This window comes from Penicillium taxi (assembly GCF_028828555.1).
Source record: "Penicillium taxi strain IBT 34144 chromosome Unknown utg000001l_segment0_segment0, whole genome shotgun sequence".
Taxonomy (NCBI): domain Eukaryota; kingdom Fungi; phylum Ascomycota; class Eurotiomycetes; order Eurotiales; family Aspergillaceae; genus Penicillium; species Penicillium taxi.
Window position 1 is genome coordinate 2,898,306 of NW_026643203.1, and position 13,445 is coordinate 2,911,750.

The window sequence follows — 13,445 nt, forward strand, 5'->3', positions numbered from 1 at the left end:
AAGAGACGGTGAAGACGGGACATTACTGTCGCGAATGCACATCGCTCAAGGGTGCCGTGATATACTAATCCAGTTCCGGAGTCGCTGTCTCGGCAGAAGCTTTTTCGGCCGAAATACTTTCCGTCTGTTGATGGCCTTGTTTCTCGGCTGTCGCAACAGAAGCACTCTGAGTGGTGCCAGAATTTAGAGTGCTTTCTTCAGACCCCCGTTTTTCGGCAACGCCGACGCGACGAGCAACATTTCGAGCAGCATTGATAGTTGGACTTAAATATTATGAAGAAAGGCGGTCAAGCGGTAAATAATGCGGTAAGGAAAGTGGAGTAGACACCTGATTTATAAGGCATGATGGAGTAAGATAGCCAGGTAATAATAGCAACCAACGCCCGTGATAACCGAGCTGGCTGATCCTATTTTGTGATGTAGTAAGATTGATGTCGTCGAACTAACTATTTATGCTTGACCTGTTTAGTAATATTGTTTGCTACGTTTGCATGAACGTTAACTAGCCTAAATAACGAGTGTGATCATGAAAAGGTAATAAAGAACTTCAGTTCAACCATGTAAATAGACGGAATATTATAGTAATCCCGCATGTAACCATAATACTATCTATCTATCCTAAAATTTTTATTCGGAAAAAAAATGACAAAATGAATGAGCGACGCAGGGATCGAACCTGCAATCTCTTGTGCCGAAAACAAGCGCCTTGCCATTAGGCCAGCCGCCCATGGGATATGAATCATGACAAACTTATTTTATTAAAAGCCAAATTAGTACAGACCAGTTTTTTATTTCCATGTTTGGTTATAACTACCTATACCAATTCAAGGCTCCTCCAAGTTTTATTGAAGAGATTCAAAACACTCTGGACCTCTAAAATATCTATATTTAGGTAGATGAATGTCAGTAATTGTCATGTTTGACAAAATCTAAGTTAAAATAGGTAGTAGCCTAGATGAATATATATTTCGACATTTGTTACCTTGACTCCACACCTTTCTTCATATATAATTACCTAGATAGGTAGGTAAGTAACAATCTTGCATTTCCTCCCGCTGAAAAGTGTCCCAATCTACTTAGGTACGTGCAGCTTGGTGAATAGTAGAAATATCTCGCCATCCCCAATGGATTTGATGGCAAGTAAGATTATACCTTCTCATACTCAGCCTTTAGAAGTCTCGGAGTATCTTATGGGATAAGTTTGGTGGTCAATGAGAGGAAGACCTGAATCCACCGAAGCGTAGGATATTGCTAAGGTGCAAGTGTGGATTGAAAACAAATCTTCGATCGCTTCAACCCATAATACCTAGGTCAGAATTTTAATTACAGGCCCAGGTCTGATGGCTTGTGAACCTACGTACTTCATGCCTCCCCTTGCGAGCTTGTTCCCCTCACTATGGCAACCATCTCAGGAAACAGGTTGGTACTTCTTAGATATTCACATATTAGCTCTGGATCCCGTGCGCCGTCTTGAAGGCCCATTAGCATGTGAATATCAAAAATCTGCATGGAACCTATGGCATGTCTGCCTACTTGCTGTTGTCTACCTGTGGTTATATTAACTCAATCCCGTAGGTGTACATTGTACTTTCTGAGGTTTCCTTCACAACAAGTTCCGCCCACACTACAATCTACAACAATCCACCCAGTTACGATATTTCAATCGCAGTATCCTGGATAGGAAAACCAGTGAGAATCTGTCTCCAGATACCAAGGATTTTAGTGCACTAAAACAAAACCACTAGCAGCTCCGGAAGTTCATAGGATCTGCAATGAATAAATTGGTTGGCAACATAGTAAAATTCTATTAGTTCCACTATGAGTGTCTCAGTAGCGAGTTGAAGGAACGACTTTTGAAGGAATTGTTGCGACAGCCGAGAAACAAGGCCATCAACAGACGGAAAGTATTTCGGCCGAAAAAGCTTCTGCCGAGACAGCGACTCCGGAACTGGATTAGTATATCACGGCATCCTTGAAAGATATACATTCATCGCAAACGACACCCTTGAGCGATGCGCATTCGCGACAGTAATGTCCCGTCTTCACCGTCTCTTCTGTCTCGGACGAATGTTGACATTCGTCCAGAGCAGAGGGGCGCCCATATACTATAAGTAGCTAGTTCTTTCATCAATGAAAAAGCAGACTTCACAACAACCACAATATTCAGTACTGTAGAGACCACTACACTTGGTGGTTTGTCTACGGTGTTGAGTAGCGGTTCGTTGGAGCTCACTGTTCTCAGTAACGAGCGACTAGCTAGCTACGCTCGCTAAGCGAGCGACAGGAATAGCCATTTAATTTAATGGAAACCCCAATAATATCTTTTGGGCAGACCTAATTTTCACGACACTCCGCTCTGCCGAAGAAATTAATGATATGTAGCTTAGGCAATCACCGTTCCTAAATGGCTGTTAAAATAAATCCTTCGATTCATCACACCTATGAATAATAGACTTACATCTCGAGCCTCTGGTGGAGATTATATAGACGTTTTATATATTCCATCTGGTATGAGTTGTCTTTCTCTTCCAAATTTCTTTCTCTCAGGATCATTCATCAATGATGAATTTTTTGTAGGTACAAATTTATGTGCACGCTCTTGCAATGTACCGATCTCTTTCCTACTGGGATGGCCCTGATGTATTTAAACTGAGAGACGGTTTCCAGCATTTCCTTGAACGGCCGCATGCAAGCCCTACAATCCTGTTATTTCCACACTGTGAGCCATTGTCGCCAGTGTTTGATACGAGCATACTTTGCTGCTGGTAAACAAAGAGGTACACCTAGAAAATGATTCTTTGTCGACTGTTTTGTGGAACCAGACTGAAATCTTAGTCACTGTTGATTCTATTCAAACAACCAACCAATCTGACAGTGTCTAGAGAAACTGATCTTAGCAACGAGTATATTTAGTGCCATAATCGGAATGACATTTTACTGGGTTACAGAAAGGTGACCAGGGTATTTGGTCCTGAAGAGAACATAGTTCGATCAACCATGAACTATATAAAAATCCCGGATATCAATGCAGGTAGGTTTGATTTCAGGGCATTTAACGTAAATCAGATTTATTCACCCATAAACGCCCAGATAAAAGGGAACCATAGACTAGTAGAGTAGGAAGGTATGCTACAAAATAAAAAAGACATGGGCGTAGCACAGTAAAATGTGCTGACACAAGCGTCAACTGGCAAAAAGGCCATTCAAGAGGATCGCTTCAGAGCAGCATCAACATCCACCAACAAACTCAGCAACTCTTTCCCACCCTCAGAATCCCTCCCCTCAATCTCAAGCCCCTTCTGCACATATCCGCGTGCCTCCTCATACCGAGTCATCTCAGCCAAACACTTAGCAACCCGCCACCAAGCCTTGACATTATTCACAGGCTTTGAGTCCACGCTGCACTTTGCATCGACCAGCCCATCCGCCCACGCTTGTTGCCCCATATGTGCTTGTGCGCGATTTCCATAGAGACCGGACAACTCGTCTCTGGCAAGATTCACAGGTTCCCAGCTAGGTCGGGTGATAGCCATTTCGATTGCATATGTGTACAAGCGCACAGCCTCAGCGTAGTTGGATTTGCGGTAAGCGGCATTGCCGCTGTCGCGGAGCTTGTTGACTTGTGCACTGCGCTTGGGGTTGACGGGGAGTGGTGGTGGGGGTACACCGCTGGGATGTTCAACGGTGAGTAGGGCACGGTGCAGTTGGTTCAGTTCGGTCAGCTCTGTGTTGATACTTGTTGTTTGGATAGGTGTGTAGGCGGAGGATTGGGGCAAAGAGATAGATTTGGAAGCCGAGTCCATATGTAAAGGATATTGGATGTAGATATCAATTTCACTGGCCATAATGGATGGTTTTCAAGTGAATTTCCTCTAAGTCTGTTTGTGGGATTTATTACTTTGGTTAATGTTAGCTGGAGTTGCGAAGTTGTAGGTGGCCCGTTTTGGCTGGTCCATTCATAGTGTTCAGAGTTGGGCTCAAACACTTAAATGACATACCAGATCAACTGACTGATTTAGAAAGATAAAATTGCAGGCAGTAATGCAATTCACCTTGGTAACACTGGAATGATTGGAGCTGATGGAGTCTTAAACTTGGGGAGAGCAAGCTGTCCAAAAGCACATCGGTCAAGAAAGCGGTGGCAGAACCTTGGCACTTATCTAACCTTCTCGTCATTGAGGGCAGTACAGAGTACTGTAACAATGTGTTATCGTTATGAATCTATTGGTCTGAATCAAATGCAAACCTTGGAACTGCCCAACCCATATATATATGTTCACTGCCTTGACGGCTCAAACGGACCCCCATAATCACAAAATATGACAAATATCTAGACAGCAACCTCTCCTTGGCGAGCCAAAGAAGAAAAAATAAATATGAAAATAAAAATAAAAATATGCGCCTCCCAACACCAGACATTATCATGCCGAGGACATTAAGTAGGGCTATTCGTTTCCAAAATAAATGACTGCACATCTCCTGTTATACAGTCTACCCATCAAATATCTTTATCTGCCGTATCCGCTAATTGATGATTCTCCGAACTCGGACGGAGGCTCGTAGTGCTGTCCATGTGCACCACCATAGCCGGTGCTATTATAATCATGCAGAACACTGCCTGGATCAGGTGCAGTAGGGTCATAAGAGCCATGCATTGCAGACCGGCCATTCGGGTTGCCTAGGTCGTCAACCTCGCTCTGCTGCAGCAGGGCATAGTCCTCATCCTGATCACGCAATGAGGTACCCATGCCACCAACACGTGAAGATCGGAAATCTTCCTCGTCATCTTCAAAGTCACCGGTGGGATTTGATGAGAATGCAGCTTTACTCTGCGCAGCGAAGGTGGGATCGGAGACAGCATCGGGAAGGGTACCAGTTTTGCGGAAGTGTATGACGTTACGGACAGAGATCCAGGCTGTAGAAATAAAAAGAAGGCTATGTGAGTGTCTTGTGTTAGTTTTGCGAAACCATTTCCTGACAAACGGATATGGGCTTATACGTACAAAATGACGACGCCGATGATAGTGGTAGCCTCGCTGAGGGTGCACTTGGAGGCACTTCCGTAAGCCCAGTTATTACAGCCGGTTAAGCCAGTGGCAGTACTTGTACTTGTACTGGTGGTAGTTGTGGCAGTTGTTGTAGCAGTGGTAGTGGCTGAAGTGGTGGTTGTTGTATCGCGGCGAGATTTTGTTGTTTTGTCCGAGGATGTTGTTTTACCGATGCTCTTACCTTCGGCGACGTAGGAGGCAAGACATGCCCAGGCACTCAACCAGAAAATTGTATATACGAGGTCAACGCAAGCGAATGCGTAGACATTTCCAAAGCGACGGGCTCGAGGCCACATAGGCACGGCGGAAAGGTAGATCAGGGCGGGTATACTAATCCAGCACTGTTCCAGATCCGTTAGTGTGGCTCCAAGGAAGAGAGCAGGGAAGGATTTACCAAAATCCAGTACCAGACTGTGCGGCCGTCCATGCCATCGCCTTTAGTCCAAATAGCGATGGTCAATGCCCATGCGAGGAAGATAATAAATGCTTGTGCAAAGTGTATAACATTTTTAGTCCTCCCCAAGCCACCGCCAGAAGGAAGTCGCATGTTGTTGTAAATTGATTGTTTTGAGGGGCCTAGTTGACCTTGGGATCCCAATGAAGTTGTCACCAACGAGGGTAGAGGCGGACACGGATGAGAAGTGAAGCGCGCGAAAAATCAAGGCTCGGAGCAAATGGTTGGTTGCTATGGCTAGTTTAATGATGAGATGTAGAGGAAGTACAAAATAACTTTGAGTACGGAGCTGAATGAAGTTACGTATTTGCTTTTTCGGTGATCGCCCCGGCGACCGGTTCTATTCTATTTCGGGGGTTTCAGCCACCATCATAATACGCAATACCAGTTTCCAGTGTGTGGCTGAATACTCTACCTAACACTGCCTCAAATTATGTACATAAATAAGAAGTTGTTTATAACTCAAACACATGAGATGTCTAGTGGCCAAAAAAAAAAAAATTTTCAAGTCCGAAAAAAGAAAACTGGACTCCGATAGGGGGAATCGAACCCCCGGCTGCCGTGTGAGAGACGGCGATGTTAGCCACTACACCATATCGGATATTTGATATTGGTTTGCCATTAAGCCTAATCTTACGCATTTAAGTTTAGCGCCACGAGTCTCAGTGGCTCCACGTGCGTGGATCTATAAAAGTCTCATTTCCCCCCTCAACTCCGGAATTTTCTCTCAACTTGAGGCAGTACTTTTCTTGGCTCCTGACTCTGACCTACTATCTAACCATCTCTTACTTCACAATCAGTTGATCCGGAGTCGAATTTCTGTGCTTATACTGAAGAACATAAGAGGGGGCAGTGTATGCGAACACTGGTGGAGGTGTTCAGGCTCCACTGAAGGTCAAGCAGAATCTCTAATAGTGTGGGCTTATATAGCTGGTTCGATTCAACACTAATACACCTATACAAAGGGCAGCTGTCTACGTTAGTAGATAAGTAGATGCTCGTTTTGTATGATGGTATAATGTGTTGTTCTTCATTCTCTACTACCGGGGATTCTATATGGCATGCTGTAACGGCGTGGGTTGCAAGAAGGCTGAGAAAGGCAATGGACTCTCTACATAAGCTGGCTGAACCAGCGGTCAGGGAAGCAGGGGTTCCCCGGATAAGCTAGTTAGAGATTTGCCACTTCCTGATGTATTTAATTCTCTGAGGTCTTTGGACTCTTGAAGGACTTCAAGAGTTGTTCTTGTTCCCAATTTACCCTAGTGGAATTGAGCCCTATGGGATACCCCACCCACATACACGTCCTCGGGTAGCCTTCTCATATTAGTTTTTCTCTTGTTTACGGTAGCCCAACCGCATTGGACTCTAACCCTTACACATGCACAACCATTCACTCGTACAAACTGCCGAGGTCCAATATCTCGGGCTGTTCCATTTATTCCAACACATACCTAGGTATCTGTTTTGAGATAGAGAACAGTGTAATTAGCCAAGCCCACAGGGTCCTCTAGATGTAAATACACAAAATACCAATGCAAATAGACCCACATCTCTTAGTTGTTTTTGGAGGTTTTTTAAGGTACAGCTGATGTTCATCGGGTAATATCAGATAAATTAATAATGGACCTTATATAATCTTCTGTAAGGGTTGACTTGAAATGATACGAGAGATAAAGTGGAACAGTATGAATCAAATATATTGCAAGACTAATTCTTGAGGAACCCGGGGAAACTCGTCCAAGACTCGAGTCCCAATAGGACGGTGTTAGACAAACCCCCTACCTGAAATCAATGTCCTACTAATAGAAGTGTGCTTAATAGTTAGCGATATGAAAAATGTCGCATATTACTAATCAGAATATTACTAACTAATTCAAATGAAGCTCAATTTCTCTAACTCCAACTATTGTAAGTAAACTCCTAGTGGATGTGTAACGGCGTGGGATACAACAAGAGGGACTAGATTGGGAGCCGCCAGAAGGCTGAGAAGGGGAATGGACTCTCTATACAAATTGACTAGCGGTCAGGGATCAGCGGAGTCGGTGAGCCGATCCAAGGATCGACCTCGAGATGATAGCGAGTACCGATCTCTAGGACATGACCCACAAAATTTCACAACAACCGACAGTGGGTCTTGTACTGTAGAGAGGTCTTTTAGTCTTTCAACATAATATTGGTATAGCTCCCTAATGGCAAAATCGGAATATCCATTGTGAAACGGGGTTTTTAAGAGCCATTCTAGTTTGACTGAAGAGGCTGTGACTATTGATTGAGAAATTATAATTGCTTAGCTACAGTAATTGTTCTGCAAAAACACTGCTCAGACAAAATGGTCGTATTTAAATGATAGATCGACAATGATGAATCGATAATGTGCTGCGCCCCCATCACGTACTGAGGTCTTTGAAAACGATTTGGCACTTGTAGATAGTCACCTTGTATTAGAGCTTTGGTTTATCTTCAAGGTAGTTGCTCTACGATACATCTTTGGAGCCAAAGTGATATGTGGCCAGTCTTGAACGGAGCCACGACATCAATATATCTGGGTAAGAGACAAGGTTTGGTGATCGATACCCACCTGGGCATGAATAAATGAGGGGGATATGGGATTCACCAAGCATATACCTGTATACTCTTCCCAGAGAGTTATGTGACGACTGCTGACATGCAGGTGGTGACTTCTAGTGCTTGAATCATAGGTACCTGCTCTTTTATCGGACCAGCGGGTACCTATGGTAAGATTTACATGATCGAGACTAAGAATCAATCTTTCGATAATTGGAAGTTCGATTGTTTGCATTTCGCCCAAGCCATCTGATGATATGCACTGATAAAATGTGCTCGAGGTCAATGACTGGAACACCTCAGCGGTAAAGCACCTAGGCTGGTAAAATGGAAAACAACCTAGTTTTCTTCTGCGCAACGTATAGTCGCTGGTTCCCGGGAGTCGTCGCAAAATACAGATGGTCTCTCATCGCTGCTCCAGATAAACGAGCTGTCGAGGGGTCATCTCGACGAAAGACACAGTTCTCTTCAAACCAAGGTGTAAATTCCTCACTTCCCGTAGTCTGCACTTGTATCTCGATACTGAGGCTCGTTTGATAATTTGCCCCATCCGCAGACAGAGTCTGACGCTATGGATTGAAGATGTCAATGTTTAATGCCGGATAATATAGCATTACCTGGAGGTCGGATGCAAACACCGTCAGAACATTACTTCCGGTATCGTTGTACATGATAATATTATGCATGATTGTAGAATTGCCGTTCGCCCTTAGGGGAATTCTCATGCGCGCAGGAATCTGGATTTGTCAGTTTATAGTTCTTATAATGACAATTCAATATATCATCATACTGGATGCATGCTTTGGGCAAAATCGAAGGGAAACACGCTAACAAGAGATGCCTGAACCATTTACTGATACTACTTACCAGAGAAGATTAGTTTGGTGTCTTCTCAATTAATTATATTCCCATATTTGCCTGAGAATATTGATGATATTGGGGGAATTCCTTAAAGTAATTAGTAAATAGAAATGTGGTCAGAATAGGTGATGATACCTCGCACCAGCGAGATGCCGTTGCGGGAACAGTGTCGTCTTTCCATGGATTCTTGTCGACCATTTTACCATCAACAAAATACACCGGGGGGTCTCCGAGTCTGAATGGTCCTAGTTCTCCATTCTGATACATCTTAATAGCGACATCGACATTGATCTGCCAGTATTCCTTATATCCGGCGGGCGCTTTCATCAGTCGCGCGAGGAACTCGCGTAGCTCTTCGACCCGAGTAGCGGGGTCCACAACAGAAAGGTCCTCGCCGGGCTTGAATGGCCTGAATGTGTTTTCGAAGATAGGGAACCACTCCGGATCCAGGTCACTGAGGTCAGGCATTTTTGAAGGGAGTTCTGTGAAGTAAAGATTTTCGGAACTAGTGTACAAGGTCTGTGGGGAAGAAGAGTGGAGAAGAAGAGTACCAACGCCCATTTTTTAAGAATATTAAACTAACCTGTTCAAGTTAGCTTTCCCATTTCCGAGTTGGCGCTATTACTAAACAAGAAATATGGGCCCGGAAAGCATTTTGTCAAGATCTAGAGGAACCTTGGAAGCATGATTGAAATTTACTCCTGCTTCTATCACATTACACCATAACAGAAAGGTATAAGACTAGACTTAGGAGCATTTAACCGCATCCTTCTGATATGGTGTAACTCGGGGACGATGAAATCGCCATGATTATGTGTGACATTGTTGTAGGAAAATCGTGGCGATTCCGCCTTACATCTTAGCGGCTCTTTCATGGGTATAAACAAAGAATCAAATCATCGGAACGAGGTTTTTTCTCTTAACGAGACGAGTAATGAAAAGCTCGTGGGGGCGCTAAAAAAAACTCATGGGGTGCTAGAAATTAATGCCATTTCCGACCTCTATCTCTTGGAAATGGTGATAATGCTAGAATTAGGTCTTTTACCAAATGAATCTATCCCTGATATGCCAATCACTGTGTGAGTGCCCTCTAAGGTGATGTCCTACCCGCCATACCCTTGAGGTGAAAAGATAAGGTCGTGATCGAAGAAGCTAAAATTGTTTCTCGTCTCCCACTTCTCTGGTTCATCCAGTTCTTCTGACATCCTGAACCTACGAATATACCTAATACACGTTAAAACAAGAAGATACAATATAATGAAAGGATTAGTCAGGCATAAATTTGACTAGAAACTTCTTCATAAATGATGTTAGTGGGCGATTTGAAATATAAAATGACTGAATTCTAAAAATTGCCTGCTTCTTCTCCTTCATCACCCTCCATCCACTCTCCACTTCATCTAATAGAGTGACAGACTTGACTGTTGTCATCACATCGCCACTGCTGAAGAAAATGCTTTATGGTTCCAAGCCTTTACTGCCTGAATCCATACCTATGGAGTCAAATAACTAGAGCGAGGACTAGATCCCAAACATTCAGTTTACGGAAGTATCAGTCCAAGACTATCGAAAAATGGAACCCGTCCCCGTATCTTCTCTGACCGGTCCTGCCTCTGCCACTGCAGTCCTGCAAGCTTTGGCAAGGTATCCTGGTGGCCTTAATGAGGCCACTGATTCCCTCCAAGGCCCGATGGTAACTGCCAACTTGTCTATGTGAGGTATGGAGTGCCCAGGTGGCTCGATTTGATATATATATATATATATATATATAGTAACACTGGACTTCCAAGATTAGAAGATATTTATGCCTACGTAGTAAAGAAGCCAATCTTGGAAGCTTCGCACTTCGCCCAGGTGAAAGCCATTTTGTTTATTGGTCGGTAAATATCTATCCATGCACAGGTGGATATAGCTCGTTGTGCCAGGAGGGCTCGCGGCCTCAGACGTAGTCTATAAAAACAGGGCTGGTGACGACCTTTTCCCCACTCCACTCTCGGCCAACGAAGTATATCGAGCGTGATGATTCCGCGTCTTGACCACTGAACGATGCTCTTCCTTGTACCCGCCGTGGCAGCTCCACTTTTGGAATTGCTTCCACGCGAACGAAAAGCTCTGCACCACCCAAAATCTCTATCACCTTTCCATCTGGACGCTTGGCTTCCTCCCAAGATGCCTCAAGCTGAAATGTCGGCTGAGCTTTATGGGGGTTCCCAGCCAAAGAGTCTCCAACCTTGACATATCCACCTAGTGAGCCTGTAATGCATATCTTTTGCGGAGATTTGTCACCTTGTAGGGCAATGTGGACACCGTCGAGGTCACCACTTGTCTTGCTTGAGAACTCAACAGTATGCTTTCCTGCTGATCGAGCGTAATCTTCTGTGTTGTCCTCAAGACCTCCAAATACCAACACATCCTGCACGGAGCTTTCCTCTGAGATTGTGATGGTTCCATTCCAAACGGCTTCGCGGTACCGATCATACAATCTTGCTCCACCCCATGTAACCCGCAAGATCGTGGCAGACGTGTCAGACTCGGACCAAAAGTGTCGGCGCCAGATCAAGCCCGATGCATCAAAGGCCTCGATAGAAGAGAAACCCTTGTCACCGAAGAACTGGTAATCTAGTTCTAAAGTCCCTTGTCCTGAGACCTTGATTTCATCACCTTGAATAGCAGACCGGTCGGCAGTATGCACCAGCCCCACCAATCGCTGGCCAGTTGTTGCGAAAGTGTGTCGTGAGCGTAAAGCATGAGCTACATCTTGACGCTCTAGCTTTGGGGCCACAATTCCGGTAAGACCACCTCGAGTACCGAAAACTGCCGTTCCAGGAACACCACCACCACATCGACCTCGGTGCTCGTCGGAATTAGCAGAGACTCCGAGTTTCCAACCTCTACACACAGCATCACGCAGAAGCCATTCAAACTGGCCCCATGCACTGCCGATTTCGACTAGGCGCTCTAGCTTGGGATGGTGCCATGCAAGGTTACAGCGACGTCCGCCGACGTGAGGTATAAACAGATGAGTGTCTGCCTGATGAGCATACGTGCAATATACCTCATCTAGTGGCCAAGCTCCAGGGACAAGATCTTTAGGGCCGTGTTCGGACCATTCAAACGAGCGGGCAACATTTCCATGTCGGTCGAAGGGGAATTCGGGCGGGTTGGTAGCTGGATCAGCCAAGAAAACAACATTATGGTCTCCTCCTGCCGCAGAGTTTCCACACCACTCAGTTCCGGGGAAGATGACAAACTCTCCAGGCTTATTGAGCGATGTTATCAAATCAGTCGTAGCATCCCAGCGCTCCTTTGTGATTTGGAAGTCATTGGCCGTGTATCCAAGAACATCAAGCGCAGCAATTTCTCGACCATAGGAAAAGTTGTAGATAGATGATTCAGTTCCCACAGTATCATCGGAGTGCACATGCAAGTCTCCAAACAGAGCCTTGGGAACTGAGAGGTTAGAGGAGACACTGATGTGGGTAGTCTGGGATGCAATCCGCTTTCCATCATCCTTAGATTTCACAGCAACATCGATTGTATAATCACCATCGTCTTCTATGTTGAGACCAGAGAATATAGTATTGGTCCAGCCCTGATCTAAGACAGAGATTTCTCTTGCAAGAGTAACCTCCGAGTGCTCGTTCAGAATTTTCAATTCGAAAGAAAGTCCCTTCAAGTCACTTGTTACATTTCCCCAGACATCCTCAGCGTGAGAATGAATTGCGAATGGAACACCGGGCTGTAAAGCCCGGGGAGAAACAGTCTGAATATGATGGATAGGACCTGCCACGATGTTCCAAGATAGATCAGGTTGGATCGGAGCGAACCGGCTAACATACCGTCAGATTTCAGATTTTCCAAGACTTGCAAGGGACACAGCAGTTGCTAAGGTACTCACGAAGTTCCGACGGGATCTATGTAAAATCTCCAGCGAAAGTCCTTCTCTATAAATGTCTGGGCCCGCGTTCCTCTACCGCCAAAGCGACGGTCACCCAATCGAATGAGAATCCGATCTCCAGGGTTCATGTAACCATCTTGAACATCAACAATTACAGCCTTTTGAAAAGGTCGCTCATGGCCTTTTTGATCAAACCGGATGGCCAGTGACTGAACTGTGGCAGGGGTTTGTTGCGGGAAAAGGCTGTTGGGGATATACTCTGCACTGACATAGTTGTCTTTTGAGGGATCCGACGTTTGGAAAAGTGCCCAATCCTGCTTTCTTGTCAGATTTAACCTTACTACGACAGGTAGGATGAGCCTACCGAGTAAAATTTGAAAGTGGCTTTAATCCAAGCACCATCTGCCAAACCTGAGGCGCCAACTTCATATTGCAGCGTTATTTCTGTCCATTCACCGGCCACAAGCGATGATACATTGCTATTCACTCGACCGGTAAAGGGCAGGCTCTTGGTATACTCATAGAGTCCTTTTGGAGCAAAGTAGCTTCCCGCCAATTGAAATCTCTCATCAGCGCTTAGATTCTTCATGTCGGCTAGAAGCTTGTTTTTATCTAGAGA

At 44.8% G+C, this 13,445-nt stretch overlaps 5 protein-coding genes across 5 annotated transcripts; 1 reads left to right on the forward strand and 4 right to left on the reverse strand.

Moving 5' to 3' along the window:
• Positions 1–3,203: 3,203 nt before the first annotated feature.
• N7495_001049 (uncharacterized protein) lies at positions 3,204–3,845 on the reverse strand (the record flags this gene model as incomplete). Its single annotated transcript, XM_057203719.1, has 1 exon — positions 3,204–3,845. The coding sequence occupies one exon, from the start codon at positions 3,843–3,845 to the stop codon at positions 3,204–3,206; it is 642 nt and encodes a 213-aa protein (XP_057067792.1).
• Positions 3,846–4,508: 663 nt separating this feature from the next.
• Positions 4,509–5,595, reverse strand: N7495_001050 (uncharacterized protein; the record flags this gene model as incomplete). Its single annotated transcript, XM_057203720.1, has 3 exons — positions 4,509–4,935; positions 5,004–5,389; positions 5,443–5,595. The coding sequence occupies 3 exons, from the start codon at positions 5,593–5,595 to the stop codon at positions 4,509–4,511; spliced, it is 966 nt and encodes a 321-aa protein (XP_057067793.1).
• A 2,786-nt stretch (positions 5,596–8,381) lies between these two features.
• On the reverse strand, positions 8,382–9,396 carry N7495_001051 (uncharacterized protein; the record flags this gene model as incomplete). Its single annotated transcript, XM_057203721.1, has 3 exons — positions 8,382–8,636; positions 8,685–8,804; positions 9,064–9,396. 3 exons carry the CDS (start codon positions 9,394–9,396, stop codon positions 8,382–8,384), a joined length of 708 nt encoding a protein of 235 aa, XP_057067794.1.
• Positions 9,397–10,501: 1,105 nt separating this feature from the next.
• N7495_001052 (uncharacterized protein) lies at positions 10,502–10,812 on the forward strand (the record flags this gene model as incomplete). Its single annotated transcript, XM_057203722.1, has 2 exons — positions 10,502–10,641; positions 10,701–10,812. 2 exons carry the CDS (start codon positions 10,502–10,504, stop codon positions 10,810–10,812), a joined length of 252 nt encoding a protein of 83 aa, XP_057067795.1.
• Positions 10,813–10,867: 55 nt separating this feature from the next.
• On the reverse strand, positions 10,868–13,415 carry N7495_001053 (uncharacterized protein; the record flags this gene model as incomplete). The annotated part of the gene is made up of 3 exons (XM_057203723.1): positions 10,868–12,758; positions 12,827–13,140; positions 13,191–13,415. 3 exons carry the CDS (start codon positions 13,413–13,415, stop codon positions 10,868–10,870), a joined length of 2,430 nt encoding a protein of 809 aa, XP_057067796.1.
• Positions 13,416–13,445: the final 30 nt, after the last annotated feature.